Below are 20,771 nucleotides of genomic sequence, written 5' to 3'. Positions count from 1 at the left end.
CTGTTACCAGGTGCATCTGCTAAAGAAAGCTAAATTGTTTCTTTTGGAAAGCAACTTCTGATCTGCTTTTCAAGTCCTCCTAATGTGTCATCTGGGCTGTGGTAACATCCCACTGAAAGCCTTCCAGAGTCCATCGTGCCACCCATATGCACCCCACACTCCGCAGCACATCCCATCCAGGGCCTGAAGGGATGTGGTCTCATCAACCCTCCTCCGGGGGTTCTTTTACATTAATGCTCCAAAGACCTAGAACAGCATCCTTGTATCTATCAGGACCGCCTCAGTGCTGCTCTAAATAGAGAAGAGTTGAAGGTGCACCTCTTTAAAGATCACTACAACACAATGCATTAACAGACCACAAAACAGCTACCTTTCTTATGAACTTTTTACTTTATTCTTGTTTTTGACTCTGTACTGTGCTCTGCTGCCTTTCAGCTACTTTTGTGCTATAGAAATATTACCTACATCTTTTCACTTTCCTACTGATTCATGTGTAGCCTAAATGTCCTCCCTCAGCCTATAAGCAACTTAGATCAGCTGTATCAATTCAAGTATGGAGTGCCATGCAGAAAGCATATAAATTACAATTCTACGTGAACCTCTGTGCAACAAACCACATTGCAAAGGTGTGAAAAGCAATATTCCTCTTTTGGAGGGATCAGCGTTATTGCCATCATTGTAACCAATACACCAAGGAGACAGAAGCAATGTGCTGCACGGAACTGCCCCAGCTCAACTGAGTGGGAACTTAGCTCTACATGGCAGGCATGGGTTTCAGAGTGCGGAGATGCTATTACACAGAAAGAAGCCTAGAGCGACACAGGGTACCCCCTTGAGATTATATGAATCCCTCACATCCCAAGGTCTGGATGGTCTGCCACTAAGCTAAGTCCATGGCACCAGCAGGTAGATTTCCTCAGGTAATTTGTTTCCTCAGAGAGAAGAGTCAGGAACAGAAGAACAGAGGAGAGAAGAGTCAAGAACAGAAGAACAGAAGAGAGAAGAGTCATGAACAGAAGAAGAGGAGAGCCAAGAAGAAGTGTAAAGAAGAAGAGGAGAGAGGAGTCAAGAACAGAAGAACAGAAGAGAGAAGAGCCAAGAAGAAGGGTAAAGAAGAGGAGGAGAGAAGAGTCAAGGAAGAGGAGTCAGGTAAAAGAGGAGAGACCTGAGAAGCAGAGGATACGAAGAACACAGATGAAGAACACAGAAGAAGGACAAAGAAGAAGAGAGAACACGCAGGACGGGGTGCAGAGGAGAGAGAAGAAACACAGATGAAGAACACAGATGAAGAACACAGAAGAAGGACAAAGAAGAAGAGAGAACACGCAGGACGGGGTGCAGGGAAGAAAGAACAACACAGATGAAGAAAGAAGAAAGCACACGCAGGTCGCGGTGCAGAGGAGAAAGAAGAAACACAGATGAAGTACACAGATGAAGAACACAGAAGAAGAGAGAACACGCAGGACGGTGTGCAGAGGAGAGAGAAGAAACACAGATGAAGAACTCAGATGAAGAACACAGAAGAAGGACAAAGAAGAAGAGAGAACACGCAGGACGGGGTGCAGGGAAGAAAGAAGAGCACAGATGAAGTACACAGATGAAGAAAGAGGAAAGGACACGCAGGTCGGGGTGCAGAGGAGAAGAGAAAGGAGAACACAGGCGAAGGAACACAGAGAAGAACACAGAAGAAGATCAAAGATGAAGAAAGAAGCAGGAAGAGAACGCGGTGAGGAAGAGGAGCGGGGCTGAGGAAGAGCAGAACACGCAGCAAGAGGGCTGAAGAAGAGGAGCAGAGAGCGAAGGGAAGGAGGACAGCAGAGGTGCGGAGAGAGGTAGGAGGAGAGAGCGGAAGGCAGAAGACAGAGGTACAGGAGAAGAGAGGTGAGTAGCGCGGGGCTGGGCGAGGGGCTGGGCGGGGGGAGTACTTACTTGTTTTTTAGCGGGTCTTGCTGGGAGGTGTCAGGAGCCTGGGCTGGTGGAGCTGCAGCGGCAGGGGGAGCGACCTACCCTCTGGTCAAGACTAGATCAGCCTCCTGTTATTTTCACCCCAGAAGAGGTTATAAATAGATAATCTTGCTCTGTAAAATTTGGCTGGTGACTAGTACCATTTGTGAAGTACATATGTGTATTTGAGGTGTGGTTCTATCAGTATCTGCCATGTGTGTTCAGTAGGGACGTCCATTCTTCCGGTGCACATTTCAGCTGCAAGAGTGTCGGCCATATGTGTCTAGTTTCTTGCTTTAGCATTTGAGAATGTAAGATGGAGATCAGTGTGTTGCCAAGGCCTGACATTTCCCCATTTGTTAGATTTGAGAGGATAGGAGAGTCTTGGAGTTCAATCTGTCCCTTTCAGAATCTACTCTAGATGCAGTGAACTAGCTGCCGCTATCACCAGCCCTGTGAAGACGGTAAATTAAATTCCTATCTAATGGCCTCAAGGGATTTTAGAGTGTTGCTCTGAAGAAACTTATCTAATGTGTGTCTACTCTTATTTTCCCAATCTTGTCACCGAAATCCAGACTTGGTGGCATTAGGGGCCACAATGGGGCACAAGAAAAGTGGCTCATCATGACATGATGCGCCACTTTTCTTATATATGCGCTGTAGACTTCCAGAGGTAGTGGCTGCATGTTACTTGGATGGCTGGATTCTTGGTCTTCTTACTACCCATACGAATCTCCAAATCTTTTCAGTCATCAATCTCAGCACCTTGCTAGGGATAGGGAGCAATAACATTCCCAGTAATTAATTACATTTAGAGCCAAACACCATTTAAACACCTGCGCTTTCCCCCTGAGTGATGATGGTAAGGAGGACCATTGTGCAAAGTCATTATCAGTGTTGTTTATTAGGAGTTGTAAAATGTCTATTATCATGTTACTTTGGGTCAGATGTGCATAGATGCAATTTTGCATTTCCTAAATAGCGACTTCATAGAAAATGCATAGCAAATACAAAACGCTATGTACCAAGATACTGATTTCCTAATAGCGATTCCTACAACGCAAATAAGGAATCCCATGCCAATTTTGACAATAGGCTGGTTTTGCATTTCCCAAATAGCTACTTCCTATTGGGAAATGCAAAACCAAAGGATGGCTATGGGCAGAAGGACCCCCAAAATACAGCCCAAAAATAGTGGTGCACGTGTAGAGCACACATATGCCCAAGGGGCATGTGTGTGCTATATTGCACTTTAAAAAGCATTTTCGGGTGCTTTTTTTAAATTACACATCGTTACTATCGACTTGAAGTTGATGGCAATTGCATATCCAACATGCTAATTTTGCATTTAGGAAATGCTTTGTACATGTGCCAAGAAATCACAAATGGGAAATCCCTATTTGTGATTTCCTATTTAGGGAATCGCAAAATGTGATTTCTACAGGGTAGAAATCACACTTTGTGATTCCATAAAGGCCTTTGTACACAGGAAAAGGCTGTTTTGCATTTCTTAACGGGCAGAAATTAAGACATGCAAAAGGCTCCTGGTTCCCTTTTTTAATACAACACCAAAATATTTCACTGATGACAGCTGTCACCTGAATCTCAGCCTGTCCATTGTCAACCTACCCTAGCCTCTGATGAGTGGTCCTAATTAATTTTATAACTAGAAAAAGAGGAAAATTCTGTTGCAGCCGTCAAGTTAAGGAGGGTTGTTTCTGGTCCTCTGAAGGTTAGCAGGATATCCTTTTTATATAACATCAGTCTGGACTGGCCTGAGGTGTCAATCACTGCAAGCGTTTAGTAGCTCCTGCCAGAGGTTCCACTGTGAGATTCAAATGTAAGTAGGAAGAGAAGAAGCAGGAGCGGTGTTAGACTTGGCATCCTTGGCGTGGCCTCCCCTAACTTTTTGCCTCTGCTTCCCAGGTTGTTGATGTGTGTTGGACTCTGTTATTGCTGTTTTTGATACTCTGGGCACTTTACTCCTGCTATCCAATGCTAAAGTGCTCCTATGTAAAATGCATGTGTAATTGGCTTTCCATGACTGGCATATCTGATTTGCTAGTAAGTCCCTAGTACAGTGCACTGGAGATGCCCAGGGTCTGTAAATCAAATGATACTAGAGGGCCTTTAGCACTTGTTGTGCCACCAACTTGAGTAGCCATGTAAACATGGCTCAGACCTGCCACTGCAGTGTCTGTGTTTTCAGTTTTAAACTGCCAATTCGACTTGGCAAGTGTACCCAGTTGCCAGGCCTAATCTTTCCCTTTTCATACATGTAAGTCACCCCTACGGTAGGTCCTAGGTAGCTCCATGGTCAGGGTGCAGTGTATGTTTAAGATAGGACATATACTAATGTGTTTTATATGTCCTAACAGTGAAATATTGCCAAATTTGGTTTTCACTCTGCAAGACCTATCTCTCTCTCAAAGGTTAACATGGGGGCTGCCTTTAAATATTATTAAACTGCAGATTACCTTTGGGAGCAGATAAAATGCGGAGTTTAGGGTCTCTGAACTCACAATTTTCCAATACATCTTTTGGTAAATGTTGTTTTTAGACTGGGTTTGAAAATGCCACTTTTAGAAAGTAGGCATTTTCTTGCTTAAACCATTCTGGGACTCTGCCTGTTTGTAGATTTCCTGTATGGGTCAGTTTGACAGTTGGGCTGACAAAAAGGGAGCTGGGGTGTAGCCTGTATATCATGAGTAGCCATCTGTGCTGGGAGGGAGGGTAGGAGTGGTCACTCACACCTGAAAGGGCTGTGCCTGCCCTCACACAATGCAGTCTCCAGCCCCCTGGTGTGTGTCTGGGGCCTGGCCTGGGCAAGGCAGGATCTTGCAAACAAGAGAGATTTACCTTTGAAGTTTGCCTATTCAAAGACAGAAAGGGGTTTATGTAGTGGACACAAAACCCCTGAAAATTAGATCACTTCTGGAATCAAGAGGAACCTCTGCCAAGGAGAAGAGCTGGAATGCTGAGGAGAAGTGCTGCCCCTGCCTGTGACTGTGCATTGTTGGGCTATCCTGCAGTTGCTGCTGCTGCCTGTTAAAGGGGACAAAAACTGGACTTTGTTGTGCATTCCTGTTTGAGAAGAATCTCCAAGGGCTTGAACTGAGCTTGCCTCCTGTTGATGAAGTCTCAGGGCCATCAAACACTTCGCCTGCCAGCACCTAGACTCTCTGCTGAGACTCCTGCCCTGCCAAGTGGTGACCTATCCAGTCCCTGGGCCCTTGAAAGGGAAAGTTGGCAGACAAGAAGTGAAAATACACGCACAGAACGCCGTGCAGGGAACGTTTGGATGCACCTACTGCAACGCAGCTGATAAACAATGCTCCGACGGCTTCAAGGCTGAAATCAATGCGCCACCTGCATCGCAGCTGGGAGACCGATGCATCGTGGCTGGAGAAATGCCACGCAACACCCGCTTATGGAGTCTGATAACGATGCAAACCCAACGCAGCGACCAGATTTTTGTCACATCATCCCCGGGCGTCAAAGTCAGCCCGACTGGCGGGTCCAACGTACCTCATCCAGAAATCAACGCATCGCTCTCTTGCGAGGGAGAAAAATTATGCATCGCCGACCCGAACAGAGAAGGAAACGACACACAGCCTCACTTGCGAGTAAGGAACCGATCCATCGCTACCCTTTTCCGATGCATGCTCGCCGGTGCGGCTTTATTTTTGACACTAACCAGGTACTTTGTGTAACAACAGCATTCTCACTGTTTTCTGAGGATTAAGGGCCAGATGTAGGTATATATAATTTTGCGACTCGTAAATTGCGAGTCAGAGCGACTCGCAATTTGCGATTTGCAAAATCATATGCAGAATGATGTCCATGACACCATCTGCAAATCGCAAGGGGGTCGCAAAGACCCACCTCATTAATATTAATGAGGTGGGTCGCAATTTGCGACCCCCTTGCAATTCCCTGCACTCACAGGGATGGTGACCTGCTGGAGACAGCAGACCTCTATGTCTGTGACTGCTTTTTTAATAAGGCAGTTATTTTTTTTTGTATTGCAGCCCGTTTTCCTTAAAGGAAAATGAGTTGCAATACAAAATAAAAAATTAAACCATTTGGTTTCATTTTTTCAGAGCAGTTTTTCGCGTTCGCGGTCACAAAGCAATTCTGCATCGCAGTGCGAATCGCAAATAGGAAGGGAACACCCCTTCCTATTTGCAAGTCGCATTCCCATTTTGCGAGTCGGTACCGACTCGCAAAATGGGAATGTGCATCGCGATGCGCATTTTGCATGGCGCAAACTGCGAATTTCGCAGTTTGCGCCATGCAAAACGCTTTGTACATCTGGCCCTAAGACTCTTACTCCTTTGAAAATTCATATCTTGACTCGTGTATGTTGGATTTTTGTTGTTTTGGTCTTGTTTGATTTGGATAAATGTTACCTATTTTTCTAAACTGGTGCGGTGTCCATTTTGTAGTGTTTTCACTGTATTACTGTGGGTGTTTGTATAAATACTTTACACATTACTTCTGAAGTTAAGCCTGCCTGCTCCTGCCAAGCTACCAAGGGGGTGAGCGGGAGTTAACTGAGTGTGATTTTCCTTTGCCCTGACTGGAGTGAGGGCCCTTGCTTGGAAAGGGGGTAACCTGACTGCCAACCAAAGACCCCACTTTGAACAAGCGGGCACCCCTATTTCATCCCCTGAATATGGGAACAGTATGGGAATGGTACCAGACTGAAATTTGCCACAATCTTTCAGGGTTGTAGGACAATTTTTGCTCTTTCTAATATGTGAAAAAGTAAACCCTATACAATGCATGAATCAAGACCACAATGGCAACTTGGGGATTGTCCTTCAAGTCTTGCAGTACTTGAGATAGGAGTCCTTTGAAGTATGGGTACAAAGCCTAGCTGACTGTTATGAATTAGCCTTGGCATAATTTCAGGCTTTTTTAGAGTACTTCAGCTAGGATCCTGAAATCTGCATTTATCACTGTGGTGGGTCTGTAAATATTATGTTGCTGTGGGTCTCTGCCTGGTTTGGAAAGAGACTGACAACTGTTTTATTACATTCTCTTCAGAGACATCCTGTGGAATCTTCATCTTTGAATATCTCACACAAAACTGGGTAAATCCTATGGAGCTGTTCTGGTAAACCCTCATCTCCCATTGCATTTCCATAAGAGAGTTCCAAGATCACTCCCTCAATCTCTTCACTTGTGATGTTGCCCTCCAGCAGTGCCCGGCCTTCAAAGAATTGAACTCCCTTGAGGAATTTTGTTGCTGCTTGGAGCAAGGCTGGGCAGAATGGTACTGTTCTTAGAAGTAGGGTGTCAATTGATTTGTGGAGGTAAATGGATGCGTTAAAAACATGTTCTTATACACCTTATATGGAGATTTTTGCTTCTCTATGTTTGAGCTTGGTGCCATTTTTTGCCTTGCTCATAATTTTGCTATGTTAGACAGAGCATATTCGGCCAGTTCTGTGAAAAGTATATTAATATTCATCTGTTCCATTTTAGACCTTTTCTTATTTCTGGTGTGGAAGCAATAACATTCCAGGTGATTTAAACAATGATTAGCTTAGACTCTAAAGGGTTCAGCTCAGCAAATACTTATCACCCAATGGGTCATGCCAGATCTTTAGGACAGTACACTGTAGGTATTTTCAAATAAGGATCACTCCTCCTCATTTCTTAGAAGAAGCAGGGCACAAATCAATGCATGAAGTGTTAGTATGGTGATGGGATGTTCTACTATTAATCACCCTTCCCACCCTACCCCTCTTCAGTTAATGTGATTCAGTCTTGGGGGGTGGTGTTTCCTGTATATATGCAAAGTTTATACTTCACATAGTTTCCTATAACATTCATGATAAGTGGTCTACAATAGGCCATTGTGAGTATCAACTGCATGACTGAAAGGATGGTGGGTGACCAGCATATATACAAAAAGGAGATTTCAATTCTGTGTCAGGTACAATAGAGTGCTGAGTATTTATGTAAGTTGATAAAGAGACAGAAGGTGGGGTGGAGGGGGCTGTTGCAGTTTTTTCTGCAAATATGCAACTTAAAGAAAAATCTGGCACATGTGCTTTTATCAAGAGTCAGTGGCTGAAAAAGCCTGTACAAAGAAAGGGTGGATAGTAAGCATGAAAGTTAGTAATCTAATGAGACAAGGAACAAGGAGATGGGGTGGAAAGTGGATAATGCTGATGGAAGTAGGTAGGAAATTAGGGAGGGTGTCCCCCTACCCATGCACATTAAAATATTTGGTGAAAGTAACTATGGACATACTTACTTAGAATGCTATTTATTTAATTAAATTCTATTAGATGGCTCAGGATGATACAATTATTATCACTTTTGCACCTGAGTATGCATGTTGATGAGAACTTCAGTGGTCAATATCACACCAGGAGACATGAGAGATACCCAGTAGTCCAGTTGGGTCCAAATGTCTCTGGCTACGCTTGCCTCCATGTTCCCTTAGTATGAAGCGATGCCGAAGACTGTGTGAGCAGGGGAGGGGCCAGGAGTGCTGCACTCTCAAGGCTCTCTCCAGTCAATCAATCAGGAATTTGTAAAGCGCACTACTCTCCAGTGAGGGTCTCAAGGCGCTGAGGAGGGGAGGGGGGAGAAACGGGGGTGGTGCTGCTCCTACTCAAACAACCAGGTCTTGAGATGTTTCCTGAAGGTAAGGAGGTCTTTGGTCTGGCACAGGTGGGTGGGAAGAGTGTTCCACATTTTGGCGGTAAGGTGCGAGAATGATCTACCGCTGATTGTAGTTCTGCGGACACGTGGGACGGTTGCGATGGCGAGGTTGGTGGGCCGGAGATGCCGGGTCGGGGTGTAGAAGGAGAGTCGTCTCGTCTGTTGAGGTATTCTGGTCCGGTGTTGTGCAGTGCTTTGTGAGCATGGGTGAGGAGGCATAACATAGGCCTCTGTGGTGCGAGGGGCCCTGAAATCCAGGAGGTCACCTCAGCACAGTACCCTGGCCTGGGAGCTCTTGACTGAGTCCGAGGGAGGGGCCCTCCACATACTTTGCAGGGGGTCCTCCTCAAGTTTTGTTATGCCATTGCCACTCCCTAAGATACGCTGCTGTGATTACACTCTCCAAATTCGCACCAGGCTGGGACTCTCTAAGCCACATGTCTGGGACAAATTCTGAATAGAAACAATCATTCACAGCCAATAACCTAGGGCGCTATATTGAGACTGACAACAGTGTTATAAGATATAAAATGTAGGAATTATGACAATGTTTTTTCCTATTTGTGTTGTAAAGAAGACTCCCAAACACATTCCACATGACCTATCAGAAAGCTGTATGATAGTGGTATATATTATTTCCTACCAAATAGCAACAGTTTCAAACTCTTGACTAACTTATGGCAGGCTCTACAACTGTGAGAGTTCCTATAGATATAAAATCATTGTTTAAAACACAAATAGACACTGGACGGTCATGATCATAACAAGATCGTTTTACTCACCACTGTCCGTTTCTTGCAAATCACAGTTTTAAAGTCAGGCCAGGAATCCACTAGAACCTCCATATTTAGAGGATTTCCACGATTGATGTAGAAAACTGAGCCATACACCTGGGATTAAGAGACAAGAGGTAAATACAACTGGTTGTGCCTGGAGTTTATCTTGTAGACAATGTAGTGTTAGAAATGGGGTTCCTAGTTGGCAGAGGTATACATCCTTGTCCAAATAGGGACCACAATCGTAGTCAGGGTAAGTCACACACAATCCAAACTATTCTGTGCCCACTCTTTGGTAGGTTGGCACTAAGCAGTCAGGCTTAACTTAGAAGCCAATGTGTAAAGTATTTGTGAGATAAATCATACAGTAACACAGTGCAAACACTACAAAAATATACCACACAGGTTTAGAATACTAGATAATATTTCATAATGATGAAACTACAATATACACAAGCAGAGTTATGAATTTTTAAAGATTAAATCCAACTAAAGCACCTAGAAACACTCCAACTGGGGCTATAACGGTGTTGTTGACGGAGTCTTTCCCAACAATTTGACACCACCGGAGGTCACTGGGTCACATGGACCCCCAGGTACAGTACCTTTGGAAAACGAAGAACAAAGACGTCACACGGAGTCAGAAAGAGGCACTAGAGTCAGTGCGGCATCAGTCCCTTGCGGAGTCCGAGGAGATGAGGCATTGGTTCTGCACTGCGAGGCAGGTGGAGGTTAGGCGTCAGTTCCATCTGGATGCCGGGGAAGATGATGCAGCGGCATCCTCCATGCGTCTATTTTTGTAAACCGTGGGATCGCTGGTTCCGCTCCGCCAACCCGTGATGTGTCTGTCACGAGGATCCTGAGTGACGTCAGCGGAGTCGCATTAATGTCAGACTTGCATTGCAGGCCACAGTCGTCGCGTGCAGTGAGGTCCACGGAGCAGGAACAGGCAGAGGCGTTGTTGGCATCGCTGAAGTTATTCTGGCGTCGCTGAAGTCGGAAACTAGCAAAAAGCTACTGGTGAAGTCTTTGTTGGACCTGAGACTTCAAAACAGGAGGCAAGCTCAATCCAAGCCTTTGGAGAGCACTTATGAGGAAGGCAGAGACCTTCTCAGCAAAGTCAGAGGCCAGCAGGGCAACAGCAGGGCAGCAGTCCTTCTCAGCAAAGCAGTCCAGATGAGTCCTTTGACAGGTTGCAGGCGTATATCCGGAAGTGTCTCAGTTGGTGGAGTCAGAGAACCAGTTTATATACCCGAAAATGCCTTTGAAGTGGGGGAGACTTCAAAGAGTGGTTTTGAAATGCACAAGTTCCCCTTTCAGGGAAGGCCTGTCTGCCAGGGTCGCAGTAGGGGGTTTGGCAGTCCATTGTGTGATAGCAGGCCAATAACCTTTGAAATGTAAGTGTCAGGCCCTCAACCCTTCCAGCCCAAGAAGACCCATTAAATATGCATGAGTACAGATGTTACTGAGTGTCCTGTGTTGTGGTTGTCTGGGTGAAATGCACAAGGGAGCTGTCAACCAGCCCAGCCCAGATGTTGATTGGAGACGGGCTGTAAGGCACAGATGGTTTTTAAGTGCAGAGAAATGCTTACTTTCAAAATGTAGCATTTCTGTAACAGTAATATAAAATCCAACCTCGCCAATAAGCAGGATATTCTAATACCATTCTGGTCATACTAAAGATGGCCTGGTTACCTCTTCCAGATCAGAATCTACCACTCAAAAAGTATATGAGGGCAACCTAATGCTAGTCTATGAAAGGAGCAGGCCTCACAGTAGTGGAAAACGAGTTTAGGACTTTTTCACTACCAGGACATATAAAAGACATGTGTACATATCCTGCCTTTTACCTACATAGCACCCTGCCCTATGGGTTACCTAGGGCCTACCTTAGGGGTGACGTATATGTAGAAAAAGGGGAGTTTTAGGCTTGGCACGTACTTTTAAATGCCAAGTTGAAGTGGCAGTGAAACTGCACACCCCACCCAGGCCTTGCAATGGCAGGCCTGATACATGGTTAAGGGGCTACTTAGGTGGGTGACACAATCAGTGCTGCATGCCCACTAGTAGCATTAAATTAACAGGCACTGGGCACATGTAGTGCACTTTACTAGGGACTTATAATTAAATCAAATATACCAATTGGGGATGAACCAATGTTACTATGTTTAAGGGAGAGAGCATATGCACTTTAGCACTGGTTAGCAGTGGTAAAGTGTGCCGAGTCCTAACACCAGCAAAACAGTGTCAGAAAAGTGGAAGGAGGCAGGCAAAACGTTGGGGGATGACCACCCTAAAGAGGAACTGGATATCTAAACTGATGATAAATATGCACATGCTATCGTAATTCTGTTCACTGGGAGCAGAGTGGGACATTGCACATTATCACAACAAATGCACTACCCCAGTAAAATTGTGAACTTGCACCTGCACTCAGAACAGTGCATTAGTGAAAGATGGACTTGCTATATAACGTCACTGGTCCGCCTTTCATTGTACAGTTGGAAATGCAGCCTGTATTTATAGGATAACGGAGATTCCCTTACAGGTGGCTTCCGTGAGTGACTGCATCTGCCTCAACGGAGCTGCCTGGGGTGTCCCTGAGACCCACTTTCTTCCCTTCAGATGGGCACCCGCAGGGACGCACTGAATGTGTCCCACCACTGTGTGACACACATCTAGGGCACCTCCTGATAGTGACTTTGCCTCTGTTCTTGTGTATAGCACAGGTGCAAAGTGTTCCCTTGTTTGCATGTATCCATGCCCACATGCCAATGAAGGAATGCCCCTTGAAATTGTGCAAATGCACATGCATAAACGGTGTGATGAGCATCTGCAGCCCCTTCTGTAATATCAAAGTACCCATGGGTGCAGCAAGCTGGTGCACATGCCCATTGCACCCTGGGGCACATAGTGTGATATGGCGCCAGTAGTTGTATTATGGATGAGGGACATTATCCCATGCTGCGTCATATTGCAAACTGAAATATTACACATTTAAATATTAAAATATGTGCACCAGGTGCAGGCTGCAACAGTGTGCAGTATCACAACAAATGTGCTGCTGAAAACCCAAACATGCATTGGAAACAGTGCAAGCGAACAACCTAATCTTCACATCAGAGGTCAAAATGTCACAGAAGTCACTCATGCTAACCCATTGCATTTTAGTGTATAGACATCCATGCCTTCTCTTTTGCCTCTGTCACTTCTTCAAGCTTTGCCTTCACCTATTCCTGACACTCCTGTAGCTTCTTCCTGTCTCTATTGCCCTGCTTCAACTTGCAGAATTTCTCTTGGACACATCTTCTTTCACCTGATATCTTTCCCATGTCACCACCTCAGCCTATATTGTTTCCTTCTTGCTGCAGTCTTCGTCATGGTCTCATTGTTCTTAGCTGGTGGTTTACCTGACTGTTTAGTACTGGTTAAATGGTTAGGCTGAAATTAAAAAGGAATCCTTTATTTTCTTACCCTAATAGACTCAGGGACACTCTGGGCCAGAAGCTCCTCTAGCTTCCTTCGATCCTCGGAGCTCTCTAAAGCCAGCATCATGAATCAATGCAGCAGAATGAAGGCTTCTGAAAAAAAAGATTAGACAGATCACTACAGGCCAAGGTAAATTTGTGAGATTCGGACCCTCTTACTCTACGTTCAATGCAATATATGGGTTTCCATCACATTTGTTTTCTAAAAGTGAATATTTTCCTCCTATTGTGACCAGTCTTCTTTAATCCAAAATGATACAGTACAAGTTAATTTTCAGTGGTTTCAAAATTGGGAAATAGCATGGTGGTGTCACTATAGCCAGCCTGCGAGGCAGCCATTTTACAGACCTATAATTCAGCGTCCTGTCTCTCTGGTGTAGGAGCTCAACATGTTTGTGGGAGCCTTCTCATGAGTCTCCACTGTCTTTTGGCACACAGGAATCTTGTGGCAAGTTCTTCCATGCTTTTCTAGTGAGAGGAAAAACAAATGTGTCTATGGATGAATTCAGGGAGGAATTGTGGGTATAAAGATCAAGATTTGAGTTAGAAGAAGAGGTAGTAGCTGTCCACAAGGCTCATTGGAAGACAGACACGGTTTGGATCTTTTTCTTTTTCTGTCTTTTCATTGTTTCACATATGGATTTAAAAAGAACAGACTTGGTTTATCTATGGTAGTGGTCCCTAAAGTAACTCTACACTTCCCTCTTCTATCTTTGCAGCATTGTAGTGGACTTTCTGCTTTGGTAATGTGTGTTGTGGAAAAAATATGTAGAGTGACACATTCTCCTCTAGCTCTGCTGGTTAGCTCTCATGAACGTGCCTGCCCAGCCCAACACCTCTAATCTTTGAAATTAAATGTTACCCATCTCAGCAGTGAATATTGGATTCAAAATAATTTACACTTTAGAGCTATCAAACTCTAGACATAAACTATGTGTCATTGCAAGGACACCTTTGTTGAAAGACTCTACTGAGTATGTGGAATTCTAAGCTTTGTGATTCACTGTGAAAAAGAGTTATTGAGGCATTGTGATTGCATCTTGCCTGATTTGGTCTTTAGTAATTTATTTATGAGGGGACAAGTTAGAGGTCCGATGGACATTTTACTACGGGAGGGTTCCACCATAGATCATAACTTCAATCAACAATACAGCAACATATTCAACTTAACATCATTAACATTTTGTAGTCAATAAACATTACGCACCATGACCCATGCGCCCATGAATAAACACACCTTTTAGTAAAGTTAGAAAGTTTATTTCCCTATATTAACAATGGTAATTACACGTAGATTTGTCTCAAAACCAAATGATAAGCATATACAAACAATGCAGGCTAACCAAAGCGTCAAAAGAATCTCAATTAAACTAACGCATCAATGATTAAACCTTCAAGAGTTACAGTACAAATTAGTAGCATCAATAACTGAACCACAGAGATAGCATACATCTAAATTCAACAGGTGAACATAATCAATTCCTAGTTAATGACATTTGTAAGCATGTGACACTCTAACTAACCCTCCAATTCAAATGGCATGTTTGGACTTGATGCAAAAGTAATTTAGTAAAAAGTTAATTTAGAAAACATCAAACTAGAGCTCTATCAAAATAGCGGTTGGTGCCCAAAAGAAAACAACAGTAATCTATAGCAAAAGCAACAGCATTTTGTTATACCTCTCCCCAGTGAATCAGCAAACTGCAATTTCTCTTCATCAGTTGGACATCCGTCTGGTCAGCAATGGGACAGTAAAAGTAAATGGCCACGGTTGGGCTCTAAGTGAACTGAACCAACTTAAAGGTCATCAAGCTAAGGAATCCACATTAACACAATTACTCTAAAATGATGGTTATGACGGAAAGGAACATCAGGAACTGCTCAGCTCCTCTGACAGTACTGTTAAAGGGGTTGAGAATAGGGTAGAATGGGCTAGAACTATTGCACTGACTGACAAAAGACAGAGAATGGACCTGAACTGGACTAGAATGAAAAAGCGATTCTCTCCCTTCTGCAAAGTGTAGTCTGGATATACTAAAGTCCATAAAGCATTTTCTCACGCTGAAATCATACGTTCCCAGTATGACCAATAGCTTTGAAATCTAAAGTACAGTATAACTAAACAGTCTTTCTCACGTCGATGATTGGCTCCTCTTCTCCCATTCCCATCGTCAGCTTGGTCAGATAACTTTTTAGATGCAATTCTAGCTGTAGTTAGTGCTGCCATTTTCCAGGTCTGGGAACGTCTTCTTCTCACACATCAGAATTACAAAGTAGCAACTTCTAGTGCAGGACATTTCAACAAGCAGTTCTCATGAGAAATCACTTGGTCAACTCCATGTGAACAATGCAAAATATGAAATCTCTGCTTTCACAAAACATTTACAAACATTTATTGAGGCCATGCAACTTAACATGAGGCTCAGTCGACTTAGGCCCAAACCTCCCACAGTTAATCAATGCTCATATATTCTTACACAAATACATAATATTAATTAATACGTTATTGTGATGCACTAATTTATTGTATTCTCCACGTGCACATTATTCAAACCTTAAGTACGAATTTCTGTATTAGTGTTGTATGCATTATGGTGGCTACTCAAGTGGGCACATTTTGCAAGACACTCTAGTTTCTATGTTAACCTAACTCATGTAATCCTTAACAATTAATCAATGCAAAATTTCAGTAGTAATTAATTCAGCTTTCACAGCATCACTCTTCAAAAATGGAATTTTCCACCGGGAACATAACATCTATTCTTTTGATTTTGCCTGAACAGCGCTTGGGCTGTACTTATGAAATCCCTTGCAACCAAAAAAATAAAGCTTAAAACAGGCTTAGATCCTGCCCATTATTTGCCATTACTTACCACTGACTGGCTTTCACGTCACACTTATTTCCTTGCTTCTGACTGGTCAGTGTCTCCTGCTTTCTCTGGGGCATCAGCACTGTCTCTGGCTTGGAGCATGGACCTAGTACAGCTTCCTGTCTATGGTCAGGATCCTCTCTTCCACTGGCCGCAGGCTTCTGCCAGTACTTGTTTTTAGATTTTTGGACATGTACTATCAAAGAGTGCAGGCCTCTGTGGTGTATCTTCTGTGCCCTCATGTTGCTATTCCTTGTCCCCATCCCACTGTCTCTTTTTGGTGCTCCCTCCCTTTTCCCCCCACTCTCCTCCCACTGTCTGTTGTTGCTCCCTCCCCTCCCCCTCAACTCCTTTGTGTTGGATTCCCACCACCCTTCCGTAGTCTGTTGTTTCTGCTGCTATAACCCTCCTGCCCTGCAGCTCCCGTGCGTGGCATCTTATTTTATTAGAAGGCAGGCTAGCCGGCTAGGCAGATTAGTCCCTGGCCCATGTTATCCACCCACTAGGCATGCACATCCTCTCCAGCTACCTCATTGCCCCTCCAGCGGGTTTTGAGGCACCCCGCTCACTCAGACTCACATGCTATTCTCAGGGTCAGTTCTACTTGCATCCCCAAGGCCCCTCTGTTCAGAGTGGCCAATGGGTAATTTTCCCCTTGGCAGTCACCTCTGCTGTTGATTTCGAGCTGCTTGTGCCTAAATGAGCCTAGGTGGCTCCAGTGTGTTTGAGTGCTTTGTCTTCTTTCTGCCACACCGTAGGCCTCTCAGCTCCAGCTGTGTTCTCTGTCCTCTGTCCATCTGGCCCCATAATCACAGAGCAGCACAAATGTCTGTTTTAGCCTCCCCGTGTACCACCCGTGTTAGGTCAGTTGGAATTGATAAGGACTTTAAAGTATTGTGGTTTCTTTCATTTGGAACCACCAATGGTGCCTGCCACTCAATGGGGGTAGTGGGGAGGGCGGGGTGAAAAAATAAATTAAAAAAGTTTTAAAAAATGCATACCTTCGGGGGATACGCGTTCTTCTCCCCTCCCTCCTCGTTCTCTTCCCAGCTGCACACAGGCTCCCAGCCAATCACCAGCATGGCAGCAGTGTTGTGATTGGTATGAATGGCCTACTTAGCAGCTTCGATTGAAAGTAGGAGCCTGGGTGTGTTCTATACTCCGCTGTGCAATACAGCCATGTAGAGAACATACAAAGTGCGCATGTCTGTTTGGCTGGCCCACCACAGCCAGCCAAACAGATAATGCGCACTTTGTGCTGCAAAACCCCTCCTACAGACCACCTCCCTCCAACCCATCCCCGCCCCTTACTACCAGGAAAAATAAAATGATAACAACACCGCTTTATTATCATTTTTATTTTTCCTTTCCCCACAATTGAGTGGGGCGACGCTCCTCTGCTTAGTGGAGGGGCCACCTCTGGGAACCACACCGACTTTTAGCCATCTTGAGCTGTGTCTCTCTGACACCCATAGATAAAATCGGTCTTTTCTTAACAGTGAAATTGCAAATGCCAGTACTTTGTGTCTGGAGACTGAAAAATAGTTTTTGCCGGTCCACTTGTGATAATCTGATACACAATGATTCCACTGATGTTATTGTTTCCTCTTGTGGTTTGCAAGATACAAACTCTTTTCAATCACTGAGTGGCACTGAAAAGACAGATCAGGTTTTACCAAAATCATCAGAGAAACTACCAAATGGTTCACCTGTGATAAAGGTATTGGGCAAATACTCCATCACTGGGGAAGGTAGTAGACAGATTTTTTAGCTGGCAAAAAAAAAAAATGTCAAGACTGCATGTCCACGTATGAAAAGACAGGATCCGAGGTATGTACCCAATACAAACGCTCCAGTAGGTGACTCTTCCCTGTAAAACCCTAATTCGTTCGCTGTGCTCTGCATCTCTACCTTGCTTCTTTGATGCTGGAAAGGGAGGGGTTAGAGCTCATGCCATTTCTTTATTGATGGTTAACTAATTGCTGCAGATATTTTTGGAAACAGACTTCAGACAAAATGAAGATTACACAAAGATAATCGAGCAAGCATTGAGCAATCAGCTGATGGATATGTCAGATCAGGAGATCTGCCAAAAAAAGTAATCTGGCCCTCAGCTTTAATACTCATGCTTTTCTGAAGCAGGGCAACCAACAAAGCTGCAAACAAGCATTGGCACAGCAAATATGTTTCGCTTATGGGAGGTCTATTGTATTTGTCAATGTTTTCTACACATGTAGCACAGTAGCATGGGTTTCTGTGCAACCTGACTAAAAGTAAAGAAAATAATGATATGGCCAGTGCTTGACAAAGCCAATAGCCCTCACATAGGCGTAACCTATCAGGCTTGTTCTTTTGATGCAGCAGGTTAAAGAAGTACATGTCATCAAACTGGCCAAGTCTCAGAAGTGGGTGCATGTTTTTTATTTTTTTTTATTTTTCCTGTGTGAACCACATGTTTGTCCTATGATCTCTCAATTAAGTAATCCATTTTGCAATCAGTTGTTTTCAGTGTGCACTGTCCTATCTCAACAATGTATTACATGTTTCAAACTGTTAGCAACCTTTTTTGTAATGTACGGCTGTCAGGTTTCCTTCCTCCAAGGCTCTCAGTTGTAGACATCATCAAATACTAACAGTAAAAATGTTTGAGGCCCATACCATCCAGAGGTCTGGTTACTCAGGGTCATATTTATTATTATTTTGCCTTGCTGCAATGCATGACATAGGAGAAGCAGGAGTGTGCCATATCTTTCAAGCTGTAGCTCATTCCTCCTCTCTCCTTGAGCTGCCACACTTTTGGCTGCCTAGTGCCTACGCAGGCAACCCTGTACCATGGTACAAGGGTGCCTGTGTTGCAGGCAGGATTGGTTTTGTGCTAGAAGGGACACTTTCCTTGAGGCTTTTTCTTCTTTCTCTATTAGCTGCCGGACATGTAGAAAGAGGAATAGCAAGTACAGAAAATATATGATCCCTGTTACCCCCTCCCCCTCAGAAGGCGTATCATTTTGACGCATTCCCATGTCTACCGCTCATTGTAAATCTGAGAATGTGCCCAAATCCATGGGTGGCTCATAGGTCCCTCGGGCAGATTAATGCAAGGCAGGGTTGTGTGCTGTCTTGCGTTACTCCAGATTTACCAAGCAAAGAAGGGCTACACAAGGTGGCCTTGTGTGGCTTGGTCATTCTCATCTAGGTTTTGCATCGCCCTTGAGTTACCTTGCATGGAGCAAGGGCAACACAAAACTTTGATAAATACAGGGCTTGAACAATCTACTCGACCACTCGCTATGGCGAGTCATATTTTATGAGGTCGAGAAATTTTTTGAACTTAATTGCCCCTTCTGGCGAGTTGACAATGAACAGGTGCTCTGTTCAGTCAGAAAGTGGAGGGGCAATAAAAGATGCCATTAAAGCTTGTTCTTGTCACATTTGCTCTGTGTTCACAGATAGAGGTCAAAAGTCAGTTTGTCTTACAATTAATTTTACTTCTCACTGCATAGTTCCAGGATTTTGTAAGGTGAACTGTCTGACCAGCTGTTTAGAGTGTGAAATAAGCTACAGGGTTTTAGGTGTTTCCTAACACACAACATTTAACTGCCTAAGTCAACTGTACAAACATTTCATAATATGTATAAATAGTTGATAAAGGCCATTCTTTTATTTCTGTTTGATGAAAAAACATTTTAATAGGATGAAAACAAATCAGAATACTTTGCGTGCTGATGTGCAAAGGATGTTTTCTGAAACCTAATTTTTACAGATTGTTAATACACTGTATAGTTTTATCAGTAAAGCTGTAAGTTAATGGAAAGATTTGTGGACATTTCTTGAAAATTTACTGTGTGTAGATGACAGTATGCTACCATATCATGGTTTAGTAATATATTTTTTAAAGGTGAGTGTTTTAACAAACTGAGAAACACTCCTGCCCTGATGGCAATGCTATTAGTAAACTAAAAGCAAGTCAGGGGTCATGTGTCTCCCTATATGTGGGCTAGATTCTTGTCATACATGTAGCAAACTTTAGTCGACTTAAACAAACAAAAGAGCTTTTTCTGTAGCTCAAAAATGCTGAGTTTACATATTTGAGGGTACAATCATCCGTGAGAATGAAGAAAAAGGTGGCTCTGTAAAGTATTTGCTAGGATCACACAATTTGAGACCCGTTTATGGGTCAAGTACATTACAGATAGGTCGAGTACATTATTCAAGTTACTTGACCTGCAGGTCTAGTAACAGTTTTATGATTTTTCAAGGCCTTATATATGCTCCCAATTCTGCAACTGAAGGTTGGTCCCCTGAATCTCCTGGTGGACATGGATAAGCAGTCAAGCCTTGGCTGAAGGAAAGAGGGGTAGGGTGAGTCTGAGGACGGTACAACACAACTATCACAGGTGAAATAATGTCAGAGTTAAGACCCCTCATTAAGAAATGGGGATGGCTTTGTGTCAAGCAGGAAAGACAATAGACGTCATGAAAATCTTTTAACATAAAATACATTTCCTGCTACACCTTGGTTTGAAACATTCTCTGTCCCGACTGTTGGTATTAAATCTTTTAGTTCATAATTGCACTTTCCCACAATTAATGTTGTTGTTTCATGGGTGTGGGTTCAGTGCTTAATTTGTAAATAAAAATGTGCTGTGCCAAAAGCTCACCTCTGAAACATGCGGCTGCTACAATTAAATGTGATAGCACAGAATAGTGAGGCAGCGTAATCCCAAAGCCATCTCAGGCCTCTTTAATCCATTTACAGCTATTACCGGCCCCTTCAGCTTACTCTTGAAGCTTTCTGCGTTCTCTTTGTGTGGTGCTTTTTATTTTTTCTCTTCCTCCGTCTCTCCTATATGTGTCTTTTGCTTGCAGTAAATGCTTGAGCAGAAAAATAAGTGCCGGCCCTCAAAAATAAGTGCCGGTGCCTGCACAGGAAACCACCGACTCAAATTAAGCACTGTGTGGGTTGGCGTCAGGTCTACCCTTTGTGTTTTGTACGATAAAGGGTCTGTGTG

The 20,771-nt window shown here is 43.8% G+C and overlaps 1 protein-coding gene across 1 annotated transcript in view; it reads right to left on the bottom strand.

Annotated features, from left to right (window-relative positions):
- Window positions 1–20,771, bottom strand: part of LOC138287431 (glycine N-acyltransferase-like) — a 112,895-nt gene that overhangs the window by 77,853 nt on the left and 14,271 nt on the right. Inside the window, exons 2-3 of the mRNA XM_069227854.1 lie at window positions 12,879–12,985; window positions 9,411–9,518 (exon numbers count right to left, since the gene is read on the bottom strand). Of these exons, the coding sequence (XP_069083955.1) occupies window positions 9,411–9,518; window positions 12,879–12,959 (189 nt within the window). The 5' untranslated portion in view covers window positions 12,960–12,985. The remainder of the gene's footprint in view (window positions 1–9,410; window positions 9,519–12,878; window positions 12,986–20,771) is intronic.

This window comes from Pleurodeles waltl, chromosome 4_1 (assembly GCF_031143425.1).
Source record: "Pleurodeles waltl isolate 20211129_DDA chromosome 4_1, aPleWal1.hap1.20221129, whole genome shotgun sequence".
NCBI lineage: Eukaryota > Metazoa > Chordata > Amphibia > Caudata > Salamandridae > Pleurodeles > Pleurodeles waltl.
This window is presented reverse-complemented; position numbering and strand designations above follow the sequence as displayed.